At 41.4% G+C, this 25243-nt stretch overlaps 1 protein-coding gene across 1 annotated transcript in view; it reads right to left on the bottom strand.

Annotated features, from left to right (window-relative positions):
* NTRK2 (neurotrophic receptor tyrosine kinase 2) overlaps positions 1-24657 on the bottom strand; it is a 499612-nt gene extending 474955 nt beyond the window's left edge. Inside the window, exon 1 of the mRNA XM_007938966.2 lies at positions 24446-24657. Within this exon, the coding sequence (XP_007937157.1) occupies positions 24446-24657 (212 nt within the window). The remainder of the gene's footprint in view (positions 1-24445) is intronic.
* Between the last annotated feature and the right edge of the window lie 586 nt (positions 24658-25243).

Raw genomic sequence — 25243 nt, 5'->3', positions numbered from 1 at the left:
AAAAAAAAAAAAAAAGTACTGCCCCTGAGTCCACAGCTAAGCAACTTCAGTTTCTCAATAAAAGATGCTGAGAAATTTCAGTTTCTCAAAAAACGATGCTGAGATTGAGTTTTGAAAATCTATCCATGAGCAGGAGCAGATGACAATTGCGGTGTAGTAAATTACCTGGTATGGCTGTTCTAGCCATAAGTCTTTGTAAATTCCATGGTGGAATTTACTGTGAGCAACTGAGGAGCTCCTGATTGTAAAAGTTATCCACCTGAGGTATTTCTGTTGGGAGTGGCACAAAGCAATGTTCTGGGACGTTCGCTCTCTTTCAGGTGTTCAGAATTCTGATGTTATGATTGGTTAGTTTGGGCACTCTGCAAGGCTCAAAAGGAGTCCTCCTAGAGGCAGAAGTCTCTCTGACTGCTAGCTGAGAAGGACGTGCTGCTGAGAGAAATGTGCTCCCAAGAGAAATGCGCTCCTGAAAGACACGTGCTCCTGAGAGATACATGCTGCTGGGAAGGAGACACAAGAGACATGCATTGTTGAGAGAGACACCAAGGGACAGGCACTGCTGGGGGAGAGACTTTGGGTGAGAGACGGCAGGCTGAGAGAGACTGAGCATTTTTCCTGAACTTGAATTGTAGCCTGGTACTTTCCTAATAAACCCCATAATCTGTGAGTTCTTTGTGGCCACTACAGTGACTTATTGAACCCAGCAGAAAGGTGGTAAGTGTTGCAGGAGGATCAGTTGGTGTCAGGGTTGGTGAAAGGGCTGGAGGGAGGCAGCATGTCTGGCCTCGCAAGAATAGACCTTGGGCTACTGATGGTGATTCTGTCTTCCTCTTGTGCGGTTAGAGGAGGTCAGAAGATGTGGCTTCCCTGCCCCTTTAGCAACAGTGTCATGGGCCATAGAGGACTGAAGGTACACCATATATTTACAAATACAACACACTTCTTTGGTGGTTTACCAATTGCTCCCTTCCCCAGGATGTATTTTTATAAGTGCAGCTGTGCTTTTTTTTTTAAAAAAAGAAGTTGCTTTTAAAAAAAAAAAAATTAGCATAGCAAATTTACAAACAAACCAAACCTCCTAGGGGGAGGGAGCAGTTGACAAACAAACATGGCAGGCAGGTTATTTAAATAAAAATATAATAACCTCTGCATAATAGCCCCATTCTTGAGCAACAATATACCACTCCAACTGTGAGGACATGAATGGAAAGAACACCCAAGTATATTAAAACTTGGATCATATGTCCTTGTTCCTTAAGCTTTTAAGGAGTACGAACTATCTGTCAGGCACTGAGAACTCTGGGATTGTCTCAGTAACACAACAATGCTACCATGACAGCAGTTTTATAGTTTCCACTTTTCAGAAGGGGAAACTGAGGCTCAGCCATGCTAGGTTACTTCTTTGCAGTCACATAGCTACTAAAATCAGATTTGAACACAGATGTACCTTCTTCCAAAATCTGACCTTGTGGCCACCATGCCACATTGCCAGGACTGTGGACTTATAAATCCACCATCTTTGGTAAACTTTCTGCATCATGGAAATTTACAAATGACCAGGGCAGAGAGACGATGGACATGGAACCAAGAGGCATAAGACAGATAGGTAGGCTTTCCAGCCAAAAGAGCAAGAAAGCTCTATGCCCTTGGGCAAGAGGCTTGAGTGGGTTGCACCTAAATGTACCTACGGCAGAGCTAAAAGAGCTTTGTAGCACTTGCCCGAGCAGGGCAGCGGCTAGGCCAAGAGGCCAACGTCCAGAGAGGCACAAGTCGGAGGGCACAGCCGAGGCAAGACTGTCCTGATCACAGAATTGTATCCTGAGCACTTTCCTGAACTTGAATTGTTGCTTATTACTTCCCTTATAAACCCCATAATTGTGAGTATTGTCTGTGAGTTCTGTGTGGCCATTACAATGAATTATTGAACCCAATAGAGAAGTAGCAAGTGCCGTGGGAGAGACGATTGGTGTCAGAATTGGTAAAAGGCTGGAGGGTGGCGGTGTATTTGGCCTCCTAGGAATAAGCTTTGGAATGTTGATGGTGATTCTGTCTTCCTCTTGTGAAGTTAGAGGAGATTAGAAGATGCTGTCCCCATGCCCTTTTTATATAAATTTTCTTATTAGTCACTAGTATTTCAAACATGGAAGATTTCACACTTTAAAAATCATAATTTCCATGTTTTCTGAAAAAAAAAAAAAAAGCAGAGCGTCTGCCAAACTGGACCAGCATTCCCTCCCAGCAACAGTCAGTGGGAGCTGAGAGGTGGTTGTCCTTCAGGTTTGCAGCATATTCCCCAACCTCAGCTATTTCATGAAAATATTTTGTGACACCTGATTTAATTGTTGCTTGTAATTGCCTCTGAGATTTTAATGATCCATCTCTTCATCTATATTGATGTGTTATCTTCACGCAGACCAGCTCCCATCAAGTTACTACTAACTCATGGTGACTTCATGTATGTCAGAGTAGAACTGTGCTCCATAATTTTCAGTGGCCAATTTTTCACCAGGCTTTTGTTTCAAGGTGCCTCTGGGTGGAATCAAGCCTCTAACCTTTCATGGAGCAGCCAAGCATGTGAACATTTTGTACCCCCCAGCAACAACATCTTTATGCATAAAGACCCGTAAAATAAGTCTTAGCAAATAAAATGACATCTCATTTTTTTTTAAGTTACTTCAGATGAACCTTTGGAAACTTCTAGAACCTTTAGAAACCTCCTTTGCCATTAAAAAAAAAAAGCATATTAAAACAACTGATACAGACACAGCCAAAGATAATTTTATGCTCAGTACAGTGGTAAATGCAATCCCAAGGAAAAGCAATGGATGTGTCTTTCCCTAGAGGAAAAAAAAAAAATGTTTTTCCTTCCAACTAATGTACTTAATATCATTATGTATTTCACACTAGGCCTCGATAACCTGCCACAACAAATGGGAAAACAAGTAACTGCACACGCCCCATGACTTGGTTTTATCCTATTCAACTAGGAAGAGCCCCAGGACAGGAATAGTCCGCATACTGAACTATTCTCAAGAAGAAGGTTCAAGTTTACCTTTAAAGCAAAATTTTTCTTTTGGGCAGGTAGACTCTACTGCTAGTCAGTATGAAACAACAAGCAACACACATCTACTCCCTTAGTGACTCGGGGTGGACACGCTGTCGCTAATTCATCCTGGCAGGCCCTTGTAGGGGCGTCCCTCTCAGAGGCAGAGGCACCACAAGCCCTTAGGGGACCTTTTCTCATGCCAGGAGCAGTCTGGTCACACCTGCTCCTAACAGCTTCTAGGCCAAGACCCATCTTCACAGAGCTCTGCAGGTTGGAACTCTGTGGTCTCAATCAAGCATTTGTCCAAGTGCTGGGCAGGCATGGGGCCGCTTCTCTCACAAGCATGGGTCTGCCAGCCAGTGCCTGTGCAGCTCCTCCTCCTGGGGTGGGGTGGCTTCCACCTGGATGAGCACAGGCCAGGCTGCTTGGTCTTTTGTAAAAAGATGTCAGCCCCACCATCTGCTTGTCTGGTTTCCAAAGAGTATGGATCTGGCCTTAACCAGCAACAAAGAATAAAATTTTCCAGGCTCTGGTCAGAGAGGATAGCTTCACATCATCTGCAGTCCAGCTTCTCTCAAAGCCTGACTCAACAAAGGGTATTTGGGGATGAGAGTCTAAGAGAAATGCATTTGTCTCCTTCCTCAAATTCCCTGAATTGTACAGACTTATAAGTGCAGCATCGGAAGATTAAATTCTTGGACCACTTTGGCCTTCTTAAAAAATTGTGTCCTCATCACTTCCCCCAGCCTTCATTGGCTTTCCCAGGAAAAATAAAATAAAATCTACTTCTTCAGTTTTCATAAAAGCTGTGCATTTCATCACTCATTGTCCCTGAAAAACAAATTCCTTTTAGAACTTAGTGCCAGACAAAGCTATGTTCCTGTGGAATTAGTAGGCATTCTCCTTCCTAATAATGAGTTTCTTTTTAAACTGCCAGGAATTTGAGGACAAACGTTACACTCAGTTACAGCAACTATGTGGACCATTAGAGTTAGCCAGAATTCTTGTCCTTTTTTTATCATTTCTTATTCTCTCTCATTTTTGCCTTTTTTTACCGTATTGTTTGGAATAATTATCATCAGTTATTCAAACACTGATGACAAATTTATTGATTGTGATATTTCTAATATTCACTCAACTAGAAATTAAGTGACCATTATGTATGAATTGCTAAACTATAGAATTATAAATATTTTCAAGAAATGAGTTAGCAAGTGATTTCATCTATCATTATTTGAATTTTTCATAGTCAATGTTCATAAAAAGGTGAAATCTTTTTTAGAATCTGATCTATCACATAAATTAATGCCTTTCCCTCCTTTCCCTGTTATTTCAGGCCAACAACATTCCATTTATGACTAGTAGTAAGAACCTCCAGCGATTAGCCAGGACTTTCAGAATTCTAAGAACATTCAAGTCAGCACTAATCACAGCAGAACACAGTTTTGAAAGCTCTTGGCCTCTGGTCAGACCAAATCATTCCATATGAAGACATTTTCTGGAACTAGTATTTCTGCTCCAGCTTCAGGATAGATCAAGCGTGGCACAGAGAAAAATGAACATCAGGCATAACGTCAAGAAAAGAGAATTATTCAAGCGGTAAATTTTTAGGATCTCTGTAAAGGTCTGTTTTGATTTTGGCACAATTTTTCAGCTAACATTTATAGGCCTTGGGAGTAGGAGAGGGATAGGATGTGAGGGGCACTTCCAATTTTATCTTCACTGTTTTTATTTCTCATGTTAACCTTTCACCACTTTTATAGAACATTAGAGATTACTTTCTTTGGAGTTAAATTACCAAAGAGGCTGTTGGGAAGGAGTCATGTAAGGCTATAATAAAGAGAAATAATTTTGCAGAAAGCAAGTGTTAGCACATCTAAAAATCTTAAACAAATCACTTACAAAGACTTTTCAATAAAGGGATACATTATTGATCAAAAAAAAAAAAAAGATATATTTTTAAAGACTTTGAAGTTAAAAAGAGTGAGAAAGACAGATAAATCAGAGAAAATGAAGTACAAACTGACTGGTATCCTCCACAATCCAAAAAATAAAAAATAAATAAAACAAAACCAGTTACCATCAAGGCAATTCCAACTTATGTTGACCCAATCTGTGCCAGAATAGAACTGTGCTCCATAGGGTTAGAAATACTGATATTTCTGGAGTAGATTGCCAGGCCTTTCTTCCAAGGCATCTCTGCATGAGTTCAAACTGCTAACCTTTGATTAGTGGTTAAGTGTTTTAACTGTTTACACCACCCAGGGGCTCCCAGAGTCGAGAGTTCAGGGGAACTCCTAATAGGCAATGTAATAAGTCAAGTGAATCAGGACTACCTAAAAACCTAAGTTGCAGGAGGAAGACCATGGGCCTGCATACCAGTGGCTAAATCTGACTCATGAATTCTCAGCACACAAATAGTCAATATCCCAACCAGCCTAGGACATTAGGTGCTACAAAATGAGAGTAACATACAAGCAAGCAAAATGGCACACAACAGTTGCAATAAAGGGAACACCCTTTTACATCTGTCCTTTAACCACCGCGCCTGGGCAGTGCCGTGGCCAACACAGATTTGTCTGCTTTTCCATCCTCCCCAATCCCTACAGAGTCTCATCTCCTCCAAAACATAGTTCAAATGTGCACACTAAATAACAACTAATAATAGAGAACTCTCTGTGAATTAGGCACTATTACAAGCATTTTGCACAACAGCTCATTTAAATATCACAGAAACCTTATGCCTTAGTTACCTACTGCTGCTATAACACAAATACCACAAGCAGGTGGCTTTAAAGAACAGAAATTTATTTTCTCACAGTTTTAGAGACTAAAGGTCCGCTCAAGGTCTTGGCTGTGTCCATTCCTTCCTAGTCAGGAACCCTTGGCCTTCCTGGGTTCTTGATGACCTGCACATGGCATCTGTCTTCCTCAGTATAATTTATAATTTAGAAGTAATTAGGTTTAGGACACTTCTTACACTGGCATGGCCTCATTAACATGACAAAGAAAACTGATTTTCTAACAGGATTACATCCATAAGAATAGGGGTTAGGATTCCAACAATTCCTTTGGGAGGACACAAGTCAATCCATAACACTCTAGGAGGAAGGTTCCATTATTGTTCCCCTTTTTATATATGGGAAACAGAGGCACAGAGAGTTTTGGTAACTAGTCCAAAGTAGTAGGGGCAGGTCAGCTTTATAGTGAGGCTCTTAACCTACCAAACAATCCTGCCTTATAACATACGTCACTCCCCTGCACAAACTCTCCCAAAAAATTAAAATTTATCAATCTCTCTCTGTACCTCAAGTGAGATATTCAGTGATTTTTCACTTTAAAGAGGAAAACAATAGGAAAATAACTTTTTAAGCACAGTTTTCAATCCCAGGATCTTCCCAGGATATCAGCAAAAAAATTATTCACCTATAAGGAGCTGATTCTGGAAACATTACATTTAGACCCAAACTTTCCAGAGATGGTATGAAAGTCTGGATAGAAAAGAAAGAAAGGTGGAAATTAATAAACAATGTTTAACAGTCCCTGTTAACTTGCAGATGCAGATCTATGCTTTGTTCTGGATTTGTCTTATGTGATGACATCACAAAGCTTGCTATATATGAATCAGAGGAGGAGTCCCGCCCATGCTGTCCTTGTTGCAAACGTGTACCCCATACTTGAGAAGTCACCTTGCAGAGAGGGCCAAGCAATGGGAGAGCAGGCTGGATAGCCCCCCTACTGCACACTCCCATGGCATCCGTCAGCACTTCTGTTGCAGAGTGCCATCACAGCTCGGAACCATGAGGAAGGGGAGGGCAGATTCCAAACAGAGGCAGTCAGCCTTGCCAGCACTACCCTGAGCTCTGGACTTGGAGGGCCTCCCTCTGGTCCTCCTCCAGCTAAGGTCCTCTTCCAGCTAAGCTCCTCCACAGGGGGCCAAGAGGAGGCTCCCATCCACAGATCACACTCCCACTTCTTGACTGTGTCCCCAGATTCCCTGTGCAAAGGGTCCTGAGCCTGCTTCAAAGCCTATGCAGGCCTCTTCCTGTTTTATCCTCCTAAAAGCGTAGCTGGCCTAGGAACGTATCCTAGGTACAGGGTGGGGATGGGTTAGGGGTCCAAGGTGGCTATCTGTGGTTGGGTGGGTGAGTTTGGACATGCAGGCTGGGTTGTCCACAAATGCTATGAGGCCCCTGAACTAAAGGAGGAAAGGAAATTTAACTTTGAAAATACAAATGGCATCTAATTATTTTCCTTTGTATGTACACTATGAGCATACTGCATGGTATAAACATAAATAAATAGATGTTATTTATCTCAAGGGAGAATTATCTTTTTGGATTATTCAACACAATCTGTTCATCTATAGAGTTTCTCACTCTAATCTCATTTGTCTATCAGTTATTTTACAACCATTTTTGCAAATAACCATCAAAATTTCTCAGCTGCCTGATAGTGTTAATTATTGTAAAGCTAAAGGAAACCCCATGAAACATTCCTAGGATCAGCCCAGTGCATTTTGAGTACAAAGGCACAAAAGCATATGCATCAGATGGTATGTTAAAATGGACCCAACACACTATCTTTTTATAACTCTAAAGTCTGTAGTTCTTCGGGAAAAATGAACAGCCTCTGTTATCCACATTACAAAATGGATAAATCACGCCTGACATCTCACACCAGAATCTCTTTTTGAGCAAAGCACCATAAATGCAATTGCAGGGGAAACTGCAATAGATTCACCGGAATATCCATTATTAGCAAGCACATGACATTTCTCATTAGACCTGTTCGTTTGCTGGAGATCAGATGTCTGGAATTGCTCCTGTTCCCTGGATTGATCTCTGTTGCTGCATCTCTCTTCATGTGCTTGTCTTCACCCTGCCACCTCTTCCCCGTCCCTTCTTCCCCCTGGGTATACAACCAGCCTGCCTCATTGAAGCTTTGCCACACCTTTCTTTCCTTCCAGCTACGCTATGTCTCTACAATAAATTGATTTCTTACTGCATGTGAACTAACACTGTGCTATTTAATTCCAAAAAGGTGATTTGTGTAAACAAACATCTTAACCTGAACACTTTAGGAAAGTCACCTCTAGAGATTTATACATCGAAGACCCCAAGACCACCTGGGAAAAAGTCTTTTTTAAGAGTTTTAAAGGGTAGATTTTGAGATGTGTGTGTGGTGTTTGTGCACATGCATGTGCATGTGTGTGTGTGGATATCTGTGTGTATGCTTATACTGTGGAGCACTAGGATACTGCGCTAGGGAAAAACAGTAAAGAACATCCATATAGTTCCTCTCCTTGTGGAGTTTATATTTTCATGGGTGTACAGATAAGCACACAGGCATGCATTTATGATATTATGTGATCTGTGCTATTATTAAGAAACACACAACTAGTTAACCAGTTACCTCAATTCTGACTCATGGAGACCTCAGGTGTGTCAGAGTAGAACTCTGCTCCATAGGGTTTTCAGTGGCTGATTTTTCAGAAACAGATTGTAAGAACTTCCTTCTGAGGGACCTCCGGGTGGTTTTGACGCACCAAGCTTTCTGTTAGTAGCCAAGTGCATAAATGTTTGCACCACTCAGGGACTCTGTAGAGTGCACGAAGGGTATATAACCCAGATATGGAAGACAGAAGAATCTGCATCTGAGCTGAGGTCTAAAGGATGAACAGGAGTTAACTAAAGGTAGAAAGCAGAAAAAACTCAGGTCCTCCTCCAGCCAATGTGAGGCCTGGAGATATGGGAAACTGGACTTTAGAGAAGAATTCAAAGCTCAGAGTAGCTGTATCAAGAAAATGAAGAAAAGGAGAGGCAAAAGATGAGGCTAGAGAAATGAGTTAGATCTGAAAACACAGGGCTTTTAAGACTTGTTAAGAAACTGTGAGCCATTGATATATCAATGTAATAATATCTCAATAGAAAATCAATATAATGTGGAGGGACCTAAGCAAGCAGTTCCTAAAATTCATACTGAAAAATTATCCTGGAAGAATAGTCCCAAAAATCCTCAAAGAAAAAACTGACACGTAAGAATATATACTAGGTAGAAAAAGATCATATAAACCTTCGGCATGCAAATAGACAGACTGATGAATGGAATAGAACAGACCCCAAATACAAAGGTGTTCTTCGCTTACAATCAAATTGTTATTTGTGGGAAAGATAGAATTTACAATAAATGGGGTTGAGACACTTGATTGGATGACTGCTTATCTTGAAAAAAATAATAAAACAAATGCTACTTCACTCCTTGTATTTAAAAAATCCAGCTGGAGCAAATCTTTAAGCATAAAAACATGAAATTAGTAGAAGAAAATGTAGACTTGTTTTATAATCTTGGAAAGGGGATATCTTTTTTTAGCAACACCTACAGCATAGACTCAATGGCAACAACAACAACACAGCATAGACAGCATAAGGAATATAATTAATAAATTTTACTACAAAAAAAAAAATTCTCCTTTATCAAGAAAAACTGATACAACATAATCCACATCAAGCAAAAGCATAGGCAAAAATACATACAAAAATAATGGCATCCACAGATACAATGTTCTTATTGTTAAAATATTTTCTTGAATTAGCTTTTAAAAATCTACCAACACAATAGGAAAAACAAAATGAATAAGGTATATGACAATATAGTTCACTGAAAAAGAAATTGAAACAACTTATATGCAGATGAAAAGACCCTCAAAGCTAGATCATAATTACAGAATTGCAAAATAAAACAATGGTGAGGTGCTATTTCCTAGGCATCTAATTAACAAAAGTCAAAAAAGGTTGATAATAAATAGTACTGGCTTACCAAAAGAAAACCAAACCCACTGCCATCAAGTTGATTTTGACTCATAGTAACCCTACAGGACAGGGTAGAACTGCCCCATAGGGTTTCCAAGCCTGTAGATCTTTACTGAAGCAGACTGCCTCATCTTTCTCTCATGGAACATCTGGTGGACTTGAACCACTGATCATTCAGTTAGCTGCCAAATGCTTTAATCACTATGCCACCAGAGCTCCTTAGTATTGGCATAGCTATGGAAAAATGGGCATTCCCAGTTTTGGTGGGAATATAAAATTGTATGACCTCTTTGCAAGACAACTTGGCAATATCTAGAAGAAGTCACAAATATCTTGCAAATATTCCTGCAATTCAAATTCTAGAGATTTTTCCTATAGATAAAATCATGTGTGTATGCAAAAACCTACACACAAAGTTGTGCATTAGGTGGGTTAAATAAAGTATAGTCTGTTCATTCAATGGCTTACTATAGCTGTATAAATAATTAGGTTGGCCTGTGTATATTGATACATAGAACATAGACCAACCTAATTTTTTTTTCTTTTTCTTATATATAGACATGATTTTATCTACAGGAAACGTCCCTAGAATTTGAATTTCAGGAACATTTGCAAGACATTTGTGACTTAGGTAGATATTGCCAAGTTGTCTTGCAAATAGGTCATATAGTCCATATAGCCGGATTATATGTGAACAAGAACACAGCATCAGGATTGGAGGAAGATCCATAAACAACCTGCAATGTGCAAATGGTACAACTTGCATGTTGAAAGTGAAGAGGACTTGCAGCACTTACTGATAAAGATCAGTATGGATTACACCTCAACATAAAGAAAACAAAAATCCTCACAACTGGACCAATAAGCAACTTCATGGTAAGTGGAGAAAAGATTGAAGTTGTCAGGGATTTCCTTTGACTTGGATGCACAATCAACACCAATCGTTGTGTGAAGCAGCAGAAATCAGATGTCATATTGCACTGAGCAAATCTGTTGCAAAAGACTTTCTTTAGAGTTCTGGAAAGCAAACATGACACTTTGAAGACTAAGGTTCACCCCAGCCATGGCATTTTCAATTGCCTCATATGCGTGTGAAATCTGGACAACTAATAAGGAAGACCAATGAGTTGATGCATTCAAATTGCAGTGTTGGGGAAGGATACTGAAAATACTATGGACTGCCGGAAGAACAAATAAATCTATCCTGGAGGAAGTGCAGCCAGAATGTTTGCTGGAAGCAAGCATGACCGGTATTTGTCTCACCTACCTTGGTCATGTTGTCAGAAGGGACCATTCCTGGAGAAGAATATGCCTGGTAAAGTGGAGGGTCAGAGAACAAGGGGAAGGCCCTCAACAAGATGGATTGACACAATGGCTGCAACAATGGGCTCAGGTATAGCAAGGATTGTGAGGCTGGCACAGGACCAGGCAGTGTTTCATTCTGTTGTACACAGGGTCACTATGACTCAGAGCCAACTCCACAGCACCACAACAACTTTGCTCATGTGGTCAGATGGGACCACCCCTTGGAAAAGAGTATCATGCTTGGTAAACTGGAGAGTCAGCGAAAACAGGGAATACAACAGTCAACAAGATGGACTGACACAGTAGCGCCTACAGTGGGCTCAAGTGTAGCAGGGATTGTGAGGATAGAGCAGAACTGGGCAATGCTTCATTCTGTTATGCATGGGGCTACTATTGGTCGGAATCCACTCAACTGCACCTAACAACAACAACATGTATGCTGATACAGAAACATTTAAAAAGTACATAATTATTAAATGAATGCCACTAAGGTGCAGAACAATAAGTATAGCATGCTCTTATTGTGTACAAAAAGTTAATATATGTGTATACGTATATACTCATGTATATGAATAGACTATTTCTGGAAGGAGACACGCAAACGAAAAGGAACTGTTGCTACAAGAGGAGACAGATTTTGGAGAATTGGGACCCATGGTAGAAGAAAGACTAGCTTTTCACGATACACCTCTTTATATTGTTCGCATTTCTTGTCACATTCAAATATTATTTTTTACAAAAAAAAGGTATTTATACTAATAAAATTCTATATTAAAAGTAATGCATTTCAGCAATCCCACTTGTAAGTTATCTACCCAGAAAAATACAAACATATTTCAACACAAAGATCGAAAACAAACATTTATAGAGGATTTATTGATAATCTTCAAAAACTACAATCAAACCAAATACTGATCAATAACCAAAAAAAACAACCCACTATCATTGAGTTAATTCTGACTCATAGTGACCCTTTAGCTCAGAGCAGAAATGCCCATAGGGTTTCCAAGGCTGTAAATCTTTACGGAAGCAGACTGCCTCATCTTTCTGCAGAGGAACGGCTAGTGGGTTTGAACCGCTGACCTTTTGGTTAGCAGCCAAATGCTTTAACCACTACAACACCAAAGCTCTTTGCTCATCAACAGATGAAAGCATAAATACGTTATAGGATATCTCTACAATGGACTACTAATCACAATAAAAATGAAATACTGATACATAAAAAGATGGAGGAATCTCAAAAATCATTATGCTAAGTAAAAGAAGCCAGACACACACAATCACTTTATTATTCCACTTGGTAGCATAGTGCCTAAGGCACTTGACTGCTAACCAGAAGGCTGGCGGGTCAAACCCACCAGCCACTCCTCTGAAGGAAGGTTGAGCAATCTACTTCCGTAGTGATACTGTCCCAGAAACCCAAGGAGGGGTCGCTATGAGTCGGGTCCGACTCGACGGTTCATAACTACAACAACATGACATTCTACAAAAGGCAAAACTTGAGGAACAGATACCAGAAGAGACACAACTAAGGACAGAGGGTAAGGAGAAAAGACTGACTGCAAGAGGGCATGAGCAAATGTTTTAGGGTGACAGAAATTTCCCATATGTTGATGCTGGTGGTGGTGACATAACTATATACTATATACATTAGTCAAAATCATTTTTGTTACATGCAAATTATACCTCAATAATTCTGACTTTAAGGGGCTCTGGTGGTGCAGTGCCTAAGGCATTTGACTGCTAACCAAAAGATTAGTGGTTCAAATCCACCAGTGGCTCCATGGAAGGAAGATGAGGCAATCTATTTCTGTAAAGATTTACCACCTTGGAGATCCAATGGGAGTCATTGTGAGTCAGAATCGACTAGACGGCAGTGGGTTTGATAAGATTTTTTGGCTTAAATCTGACTTTATAAATTTTAAAGCCAAGTATGTATTTTGACCGAGACGTCCTACTCTGAGAAATCTGCTCTAGAGAAATAAATGCCTTGTTAACAAAAAAAGTAAAAAGCAATGCATTTCAGAGGAAAGATGTACAAAAATCACTTTAAGGAGTCTGAAAGGCTCCCAGGCTTAAGCAAGACTTGGCTAAAGACACTAACCTTTGCAAAGAAAGAATGTGTCAGTCAGAATTGGTGCTGGGCAGCAAGAGGAGGAGAGAAAAAAGTATCCATCCAGGGGACACAGGCCTGGGCCAAAGTACTGAAAGTTCTACATTCCCTTTGTGAAGGCTCTCCCATTATGGAGATGGATGCCTCAGGCAAGCTTAGCTTAATGTCATTTAACATTTTAAATGCAGAATTAAGTGCCCTTGCTCTAATTCCAAGATCACCAACCATGCTTCCAGTTATAATTTGTTCTCCTTTATTGATCTGCTAGTGTAGAAAGCAAGTGTTACGCTGATCCGTGTGATCCAGTCCATGTGATAGGTACATGTCTCATTACACAGCAATATGTTGACAATCCAGTTTTATTTAAAAACTAAACAAAAACCTAAAAAGCAAACTAAAAAACTTTGACCTTAAGAGACGGGGGAGCCACAGGGCATTTATCAGCAGGGATATGATAAGATGAGCATTTAGAAAGATCATTCCAGCTGCAGAGTGCATGTGGGTAGAAAAGGGACAAGACTGCTAGAGGGAATACCAAGTACGGAGCTGTTTAAGACAGAAAATGCTGGTGGCATGAATTCAATTATATTTATGTAAGTACTTCTATGGATAATTATATTTATGTAAGTACATGTATGGATGGTGTAACTGGGTTAATGCATTTGGCTGCTAACTGAAAGTTTGGAGGTTGGAGTCCACCATTGTGCCTCAGAATAGAAGCCTGGCAATCTACTTCTGAAAAATCATCCACTGAAAACTCCATGGAGCACTGTTCTGCTCTGACACACAGGTAGTCACCATGAATCAGAATCGAATCGACAGCAACTGGTTAAGTACTTGTATACATATTTGTACAACATGCATGTACATTATGATGTATCTAAGAGGGGATATTCAATAGGCAATGAGTATATGAGTTCAGTGGTCATCACTGATATTTGATGAGGACATAGACTAGGACATGATCAGCACACAGAAGGCAACTGAGTCATAGGTGAGGTGGAATAGCCCAGGGATAGCCCAAGAACAGAAGCAGCCCTAGGACAGAAGCCCAAGGGACATCAACTTTTAACGGAGGCACAGAAAAAAAGGAACAAGGAAGACTACGAAGCAACAGCCAGAGAAGTAGGGGAAAAACAAGTGAGCTTCGGGGACAGAAAGGTCAAAGGAAAAGAATGTTCTAAGAAGGGAATAAGCTAAGAGTCCAGTAAGATAAGGACAAAGAAATATGTCTTGGGTTTAGCCACATGAAGGTCTCCAGGGACCGTGGCGAGAGGAAATTCAATGAAGCAGTGGGGTGAGAATGGATTAGGAGGTGAGGAAAGAGACATAATGAATACAGACTGGTCATCTAGTCTAGGATCAGACTTTAAAGGGGATAGGGGAAAGGACAGTAACTAAAGAAAGAAAGAGTCAGAGCAAGTGGTAGAGTTCAAGGAAAACTTCTTGAAGATGCAAGAAACCTAGAAATTCTGATGTTTAGATATCAAGTAAGAGGAGGAAACTGAAAACAGGTGAGAGAAGGGAAGTCACTGATAGAGAAAAGTTTAAGAGGATGAGATCTGTAAGTGGTGGAGTGACTGGTTTCAGCTAAAAGATGTCTCATTCCTTTCATCCTAACCAAAGGGAAAGCAGAAAGGATGGCTTCAGACATAGGCTGCTAATGCTAATGGAAAATGACTGATGAACTCACGAGCACATCAAAAATTATTTGGCAAAGAGAAAATAATAAAGTTCAGTTGAATTGCCGCCACCACAGGAAGTAAAGATTGGGGATGTCTCACATTTGGTGTACATATCTATGCCTCCCACCACTAAACAGTGAAAAGTACATACATGCATTTGGGAAGAAACATCCTTTGCAAATTGCCCCATGTTTCACTGAGGCCAAAACAATCACAGTGTAACCCACACGTGTTCTGAGTATCTTTATCATATTATATTAAAATGAGACATTTATGCAGCAATGTCTTCTACTAGCTGTAAGTTATTCAGGGGCTCCTTGCTATCAGAATGAGCTTCCTCAATACCAGGGGTTCCTTGCCCTCAATTACGTAATCCATGTGTGTCAGAGTCGAACTGAGCTCCACAGGATCATCAATGGCTGATTTTTTCCATAGATTGCCAGGCCTTTCTTCCAAGCACCTCTCAGTGGGGTTGAACCTCCAACTTTTCAGTTAGCAGCCAAACGTATTAACTGTTTTCCACTACCCAGGGACTCCTTTATCTTAATGCAGGTCCCTCTCTAATATCTTTTGGTATAAATTACATTACTGTAGAATTGTTCAAAAATGCCTCACTGATAATATGATTTTTCTGTTTATTTGAGAACTGATAAAAAAAAAAATCAGAAACTAAACACAGTTAGTCTCTGAGTAGCCAGGATGGCTAACTGAGAGTTAATGCACTGGTGCTCAGGTATGTCACTCAGAAAAGAACCACTCAACATGTCCCGGCTCCGAATAATCTAAAATGGTTGAAACAAAAGTAAAAGCCTGATGACCTAGAGAACAAAACCCTCAATCATTAGGAAAATTTTCTAGTTCAGGATAACTGAGTCTGAAACCACCACCCATCTATCAGTTTGCTCTATAGTGGTGGCTTGAGTGATGTGGGAAGCTATGCCACTGATATTTCAAATACCAGCAGAATCACTATGGTGGACAGGCTTTAGCCGAGCTTCTAGACTAAGACAGACTAGGAAGAAAGGCCTGGATACCTATCTCTGAAAATTAGCTGAAGGAAACGCTATGGATCCCAACAGAAGATCGTCTGATGTGCTGGAAGAGACGTCCCCTAGGTTGGAACACAACAACAGACTCCAGCATGCCAGCAATAATGAGGATGACATGGGACCAGGCAGTGCTTAGTTCCGTTATACATCACGTAGCCATGAGTCGGAGCCAGCTCAACGTAGCAAACAACAACAATAATTGCTCTCTGAGGCTCTCTGCCATACTCATCTGTTAGTTTGTTGTACTGTGGTGGTTTCAGTGTTGCCAAGCTCTGGTAGCGCAGTGCCTAAGGCACTTGACTGCTAACCAGAAGGCTGGCGGGTCAAACCCACCAGCCACTCCTCGGAAGGAAGATGGGGCAATCTACTTCCACAGTGAATCTGCCTCGGAAACCCAAGGAGGGGTCGCTATGAGTCAGGTCTGACTTGATGGCACATAACAACAACAACATGATGCTGGAAGCTATTCCACTGGCATTTCAAATACCAGCAAGGTCACCCACGTGGACAGGTTTCAGCAGAGCTGCAAGTCTCCAGATTAAGAAAGACTAGGAAGAAAGACCCGGCAATCCACTTCTGAAAATTAGCTAATGAAAACCCTATGGATCACAACAGATTATTATCTGATGCTGGAATGTGAATCCCATAGGTTGGAAGGCACCACAGATATGCAATGGCCTCAAGCACACCAACAATCATGAAAATGGAGCAAGACCAAGCAATGCCTCCTTCTGTTATACATAACATTGCTGTGAGTCACAATAACGCAATAAAGTTTAAAAAGATTCTGCATACTGGATTTATATATATAGGAGCTTTGGTAGTATAGTGCCTAAGGCATTTGACTGCTAACCAGAAGGCTGGTGGTTCAACCCACCAGACACTCCTTGGAAGGAAGGTTGGGCAATCTACTTCCGTGGTGACACCGCCTTGGAAACCCAAGCCGACTTGACGGCACCTAACAACAACAACATTCATAGGCACCTCTTACATACCTAAATACAATTCTGGTGTGTGTGTGTATGTGTGTGTGTGTGTATACAGAGAATTTCTGAGATATGAAGATGATAGGAAAGAGTAAGATAATAGATAGCAATGGGTCCTTAGTTGCAATCAAAAAGGGACCTCTAAATAGTGTGTGATTATTAACATATTTATTCTATACTTTAATCCAAAAACATGACATATTACCAAAGGCATACAAATCATTTATCTCCTAACAGTATAGCAGATCACAAACGAAGTGAATGGCAAAGGGCCAGGATGAAGGAAGCGAGGTGAAGCCCGATCCATCCTACTCATACTGCCATGCTATTTAGCCTGTAAATATTTCTTTAAATCACTAGGCCTCTCCTAGAATTGCCTGGGCTCTTAAGGTCAAAGGTGGGCAACTGTGATTGAGCCCACAGAGCCCAAAGCGAGACATTAGATAGAGTTCCATACCTAATTATGCCCTGCTTGACCAGCAAGCCCCAGGCAAAGCAATTAACTTGTCAGTCCCTTGGAGGCTGTCAAACCCTCTTTCCCACCTACTTCAGAGTGAAGCTTTAAACCTAAATAATCAGATGTCTGTCTATAAAGGTCTCTTAGGTCCCCAAGGAAAAGCCCCATATGAAACCAGGGATATGTCTCAGAAGTGTGTTCTTTCTTACCAGAAAAGTCTTAGGGGGGCATGGACAATAAACAAAATGGTAGCAGAACGATGTGAGTCCACAATCCTTCAGTTTGCTCACTAGCTCAGCCGCTAAACTGTCATCAATCTTCAGGCATTGAGATGTCAGAGGGGTAAAAGAAGTGGGGAAAGAATAAGTACTGTCTGGCCACAAGTCTTCCAATGGGAGTTAACACAAACTTTGTAGAGAGAGTGGTGGATTCCTCCACTTACATAAGCAATCCTGACTGTGGCAAAGACTCCAGGAGCGCAGCCTTCAATTCACTCTGCTCTTCCGGCTCTGACCTCACTCCATCAGCCACAGTGGAATAGCAAACACAAGGTTGCTGTTGTTGTTTGCTGCTGTTGAGTCAGCCCCTAACTCATACCAACCCCATGGGCAATAATAGGATGGGACTGTTGTGATCCATGTGGTTTTCACTGGCTGATTTTTCAGAAGTAGATCACTAGGCCTTTCTTCCCAGGTGCCCCTGGGTGAACGCCCAGCCTTTCAATTAGCAGTCAATTGCTTTGGGATCAGTAGCTCGTGCCCTTTTTAATTACTTTGTCTCTAGTAAAGACGGATTTGCACAAAATGGTGGGCTGAGGTTAGTCACTTAGTCTGAAAACGCAGAATGAAGAAGAAGTCACCTAACTTAAGGGCAAAGATGTTCCATTTGGATAATAGGGGCTTCTAGCCATCAGAATGCTTCTGATGAGCCATGGCCTCAGGCTTCTCTCTTCACTGTTCTGTTGTTGTTGTTGTTGTTATGTGCTTTCCAGTCGGCCCTGACTCATAGCGACCCCTCCTTGGGTTTCTGAGGCAGTATCACTACGGAAGTAGGATTGCCCAACCTTCCTTCCGAGGAGTGGCTGGTGGGTTTGAACCGCCAGCTGTCTGGTTAGCAGGCAAGTGTCTTAGCCACTATGCCACCAGACTGTTCTAGGTTTGTGCAAAGAGGGGGTGGGAACAGATCATTACTAAGGTCCCTTCTCGTTCCATAGTCCTGAGTCTAAGGCTTGTGAAAACAGATCCTGTATCCTTGGACTCATTAGCCTAGCACAAGGGAGCTCTGGTGGCGTAGTGCCTAAGGCATTTGACTGCTAACCAGAAGGCTGGCAGTTCAAACCCACCAGCCACTCCTCAAAAAGAAGATTAGGCAATCTACTTCCGTAGTGATACCGCCTTGGAAATCCAAGGAAGCCTAGCTATAAGTCAAATCTGACTCCACAGCAGTGAGTAACAGTCCATAAGCCTTACTAGCAACTCACATTTTAAAAGTTTGGGGGAATTCAGAACAGACACTTAAGACATGGCACATGCGACATCATGATTCTAAGCACCTTGCCCCACCCCCTTACTTCCTAGCTGATGTGTAAGCTGCATTAACGCCATAACTGAAGGTTTATGGAACTTCCAAGGGAAAAGAAATTTGTCCAAACATCCAATCCCAAGCCTTTACTTTACATCTGACAAGCTGAAGCCCAGAGACATTTAGTAGCTTCTTCAAGAAGTGATTCAAACAATCAAGGAGCTTGGCTGCTACCTGAAAAGTTAGAGATTCAAATCCAGCTAGAGGTGCCTTAGAAGAAAGACTTGAAGCTCTACTTCTGAAAAATCAGCCACTGAAAACCCTGTGGAGCACAGTTCTACTCTGACACACAGGAGGTTGCTATGAGTCAGAATGACTCCACAGCAACTGGTATAATCAGTTAGGAGCAACACTGGGACCCACTCTCAGGCCCCTAGACCCCAGTTGTCTGTAACACTTTTTTTTTCAGCATGCAAGGGAAGACCTTAGTATCTGAGCACAACTTTTCTTCTCAGGGTTTACAACGTCCACAGCTTTCACTCATTCATCTCTCAGATCAATATTTACAACTTCCCAGTCCTTTGGACACCCTAGAGAGCAAAGTAAATGGTAAGAAGGCACCCTGATTACATAGAATCCTTGCCTTTTTTAATGGAGATCGATCAGCAATCAAATGTAGAGCTAAAGTTATCAAGCCACTACAGGGCTCAGCTCTCTGCCATTTGGAAGGGTAGGGGTATGATTTGTGTTTTAAAATAGCTCAACCAAGTAGATTATGAAACTGATCAATCAACTATTAATAGTTCAAGGTTCAGGCCTTTTTCTTTTTCTCTTTCTCTCTCTCCCTGTCTCTCACACATACATCAATCAAGTAAAAAGTTTGCCATGCCTAAGTAATCTTTCCTAAAAATCTTCTATTGAGGGGCCAGAAATTGGCATTATTCCAAGGGGCAGCAGGTGCAACACTACATTCTACCCTAGAGCTTTTGAACCTCTAAGAAGCTCTCTAAAGAAGTGGTAAAGAGTAAAGTTAGCCTGAAGGATAAAGTAATAATGTCAGTGTATAGTTACAATAAGGGTTCAGTACTGTTTCATTCCCTAACATGCAAGATGAGCAATGGGTTAAAACTGGAGGCACTTTCTTAGTACCCGAGCCCCACCCCCAAGAAAAAAAAACTTCAATTCCCCCCCAAAAAAACTTCAATTCCCCTTCCCTCGCTAAACAAAAACTCTAGGTTTTATACTCCTGTGACCTAGATATAGTCAAAGAGATCATACAGAATGTTCCCAGGAGAAAGAGACCTCAACCCTTAGCTGTTCAGCCAACTTTTCAGCTGACAAAATATCTTTACAAAGGAATATTGAAACAGACATAAGCAGAGGTTTATGGGATGGAAACAGTGAAAGGCCTTAAAAAGATTTAAACTCAGGGCTGAGAAGCTGTGACCACATTGTCTCCACTTCCCATTACTTGCTAGTAATAACATAACCCAGGCTGTTCTCTTAACTCTAGTGCTTTGAATTCCCATAAGGAAAGATCACTTTTCAAAGAAAAAAAAAAAAAAAAAATCAAACACATTTTCCTGTATACTCAATGATGGGTGATGGAGAGGAGTGGGTGAAAGAAAGTAGGGTCAGAAAGGTCATGGGGCTTTTCAATTATTTTACCCAATGTAATAAAAAATATCCATAGTGCAGAGATTGAAGGTATGAAATGCAAAAGAATCCAAATGGTTGTGCTGAGCTGAATTTGGTAAATACCTTCACTGTGAAGACAACATGTTTTCAACCCTAGCTTGCAAGTTGCATTAAATAATGAATGATGTAAATTAGATGCCTTATTTATTAGCAAGTCCAAAGTGGCTTATATAACCACATTCAAAAACTCTGTGGTTCTTCAGTGCATGTGAAACATTATCCAAAGTTCTAGAATGCTCAGTAGAGGGTCTGGAAAGTAAGTATAAGAGTAATCAAAATTGATGCCTTTCTCCGAATCCTTATGAATGCCAGGATTTTTTTTTTTTTTTTTTTAGTATAATCCATTGCAATGGCAAAGCTTACTAAGGTGAGAGGGCCAAAATCAATGTATTAATGGTGTAACATTACAGCTGCTTAACCAGGCCAACAATAAATTTCACATATAAGCTTTGACAACCAAAGTTGCAAGTTTTATTTATGTTGTACTAATAGGTAAAAGGTTGGGCAATCCTACTTCCGTAGTGATACTGCCTCGGAAACCCAAGGAGGGGTCGCTATGAGTCGGGACCGACTCGACGGCACATAACAACAACAACAACAACAATAGGTAAAATATTAGACTGGTCTCCAAATATTATCCCCCAAATCAGAGAACACCACCCAAGAAATTCAGGGAAAGATCACCAATGGTCTTTATAAAACATGTGCAATAAAAAAAAAAAATGCATAACCTACTTTGACCACGACTTTTACCACTTGGATGAGACAGAATTGTCCTTTGCAATGCAGTTTGGCACTAGAAACAAGTGAGACTTAAATGGCCAGTGACATAATTCTAACAACAGGCTTCCTTCGAATTCCTCTTATATTGTGACAATGGTATTGCTTTAAAATTTAATTTAGCACTGCTGTGGTGTAACCATAAGAGCTGTTACTTACCAGTAGTGTGGTATTAGGCAGGTGTGATATATATGTATAGAAAAGTATGGCTCTAAATAAAGATCACATTAATGAGTAGAGAGTACATGACAGATACTGTAATGGGAAGATTTTTAATAAAAGAGGTTCAAACAATGACTGGGAAAAAAATATCTGGTTGGCTTAAAATATGCATGTAGAACTAAAAACATCTCTATATATTTTTTGAAAATGTTCTGCATTGTCTCTCTCCGAACCCTAAAGGACAGAGTGGTTGTACTTTTCCTCCCATATGTAGATATTAAAAGATAGACTATTTTTAAAGGATAGGATAAACTGTTGCTTCAACAAGTTCTTATCACATTTTATTTGCATATGTTACTCCTTTTTTAAAAAGAAAGAAAGAAAGAAACACGTAACTTCAGCTAAACACCATTCAAGTAGAACTTTGAAACAAGTTAGCTGGGGAATACCACTGGTGTAATAACAAAGGGGTCAAATGTGTCATTCGGTTACAACTATAGCTGCTAGCAACCTGCCAAGAATTTAAAAGCTATTCAAGCAAATATTAATATGTCAGATAGAGAACCCAGATGGGGTCATATAAAAATGAGAGTGAAACAAGCCCATCCACTAATGTCATTTAGATATCAAAAAGGCAAAATCTAAAATAATTGTCCAATGTGATTTCCAAACAAGTGTCGTGATATGGTTTACAGATAAAGAGACGGGGGCAGAAACGGGTTGAGATCAGATAAAACAGAGGGACAGACCAGAAAAACACACTTTTTTCAGACCTCACATCTACCCAATCTGGCTAGTGTCACTAATCTAATTCTCTGCCTAAACACATATCCCTACACATCTCTCAAGTCCCGTAGTCTCAATAAAATTTCCAAATCAAAAGGGGAGAAGAAAGGGGGGGCAGAAATGAAGAATGCCATTACTGAATGAATAACCATGACAAGTGCTTTGGTAAATATTGTAAAAATCAATTTTAAAAAGCATTAAAATAGAGCCTGCCATCAGATATACAAGAAACAGCAATGACAATTATGAGGACTGATAAAAGAAACCTCTGCTGAAATCTGTTGATTTCCTATATATCTGGCAGCTAAGACTACTAAGGTTTAAAGTAATAAAACTTTTTTACTTAAAAATAATTTTATTCTTTTTCCTAGATTATGACCTTAGAAATAAGCAGCCTTATCACTTCCTCTAATAGATATCTATCATTCAATACAGAATTTAAAAACAAAACATAACACCTAACTCTATAAAGGCACAGCCCATAGTCTCGAAATAGTCTGAAGGGCTCTGAATTCCATCTGGCTTCCACCATCTGATACTAACACACACACACACACACACACACAAATCTTGTGAAAATGACAAAGATCCTGAAAAAAGCCACAGACACCTTGGTCCAGTTTGACCATCTTCATCAAGCAGCCCAGGCCCAGGCCAACACAGTTGGGGCACTACCCACCATTCCTCTCCGGTCCTGCATGCTGCTCTCCTTGCCAAAAAGATTGAGATCCTGTCTCCTGGAGCAGCCTGACAGTTGGTGGCTCCAACATATCTCAGCTTTGCTAGGCCTGCACATTCCTCTCTGTTCTGTTGTCATTTCCTTCTGCCTGTGCCTTATAACGTGAGCATCACCAACGGAACAGCAGCAGAGACTAGGAAGATCTCTTACTTACATTTAAAGAAAAAAAAAAAAAAGCAGGTTATCTTGGTCAACTATGGTGACAGAAACAGGATTGTGTGTTTTCTGTGTGTGTGGGGGGGGGGGGGGAATGCATGCGCACTCGCCAACCGGAAGGCCATAGCCCAAGCCCTACTTTTAGCTCTGCCTATTTCAGTGACAAGCACCTTAAGGAAAATCGGCAGAAACTTTGTCTTACAATCCTCTGCACGGATGAATAAAATCTCATGTTAATGAAATGACAGAGTCCTTAGAATAAAATAACACCTCTAGCAACGGTGACAGAGAAATGCCAAGGACAGGACTGGTAAATTCCTGCTTGGTAATTTATTTGTCACAAGACATCTGAAGACAAGAAGCAGAAATACACACTTTGGCTTCTCCATCAGACCAGGACAACTCAAACATTTCCAGGGGCATAGGACATAGGGGTCCAATGCTAAAGCCAGTATTTATCAAACTACAATACCCAGATCTATCATCCAATCTAGTCCCAGGAAATAGTTCAATGGGCAATCAAGATTTATAATCCAAACTCTCCAAATTATATCTCTGGGAAGTCAAGTCCAAATTAAATCAGAACAGGCTTTTAGGCTTCCAACTATCACATTTTCTCATTGGAGTGAATGCATTTCAACACTCAGAACTTCTCCTCTTACAGATCATTTTCAAGGCCATCTCTGGATGCAATCTTCTAAGCAAAATCTGATATATGAAATGAAAAGGGAAATTGGTTAACCCCAAACCTCAGAGAAAGACACTAAGGGAGAGACCTCCTTCAACAGATTTCATAAAGTTAATTATTTTAACCTCCTTTCTATTAAATATTACTGAAATTCTAACCCAACCCAGAGCACCTTACAAACAAAAACGTCCAAGACTAAGTTATTGTATGTATTTATAAAAAGCCTAAAGCACACCCAGCAGGGCTTTGAAATATAAAGTGCATATAGAATTCTATATATGCAATTTTTAAAGTGTTACACTTTTCCCTGGGTTAGCAGCCCCAAGCTAGTTAACTGACAGATAGCCCCGCTCTCCATCTCTTATCATTTGACTTCTCCCCAGACTCTGAAAGTACCCGCCTGGCAGGCCCAGGCCCTGGGGCTGAGGAGGGAAGGAAGAAGGAAGAACACCAAAAACTCACATTTCGGTGATATTCTCAGGGTCTGCACTGTTAAGCTCCAACCTTGGAAACGCCACGATACCCGGAGAAGGGTCGCTGCACCAGATCCGAGAGGTGCTGCATTTGCAGGACGTAGGGCAGGCGAGCGCAGCCCTCCACAAGCCTACTACCAGCCAGCAGAAGCCCCAGAGCCGCGCCATGGCGGGGACATGCCACCTTGTCCAGGACGACATCCCTAGCCGCCAGTGCCAGTCCGAGTCAGCCCGAGTGGTGTCCCCGCCCTGCACCGGTCGGCCTCCTCTGCCAGCTCCTGGCGGCCTTCCCCCGTGTGCGCTGGTCCCTCGATTCCTCGGTACTGGTAGCAGGCGCGCAGAGCCGAGCGTCTCCCGGGCTGAGAGTGGCACAGTTCACAGTGGCTGGGGCATCGCGGGCCGCCACACAGGGGGCGCTACCGCCGCTCCGAGCTTCGCCGCGGCCGCCGCTGCATGGCCTGGCGCGCTGGGCACCGGCCGGCGGCGCTCCCGGGACTCACTGGGGCGCAGGCTCCTGGTTAAATGCGCAAGGGAATCCCGGACACACCTCGAGGCTAAAGACAAATAGACACACTTGAGCCTGAGCTCTAGACCCCAGATGCCACGAACTGGAGTACTCTCCTTTCGCCCTCTCCTTAACCCCACCACGACCCCAGCCGGGAGACAGTGGAAGGATAAGGGCCCCGCTCCGACCCCCAGAAATCAACTTGCCCCAAGATGGCACTGACGCCGCTGGGGCAACCAATGTGCCCACCCTCTCTTAAAGCCTTAGTCCGCGGGAGCGGAG

The sequence above is a fragment of the Orycteropus afer genome, unplaced genomic scaffold (assembly GCF_000298275.1).
Source record: "Orycteropus afer afer isolate SDZICR_OR568_19922 unplaced genomic scaffold, OryAfe1.0 scaffold00005, whole genome shotgun sequence".
Classification (NCBI taxonomy): Eukaryota; Metazoa; Chordata; class Mammalia; order Tubulidentata; family Orycteropodidae; genus Orycteropus; species Orycteropus afer.
This window is presented reverse-complemented; position numbering and strand designations above follow the sequence as displayed.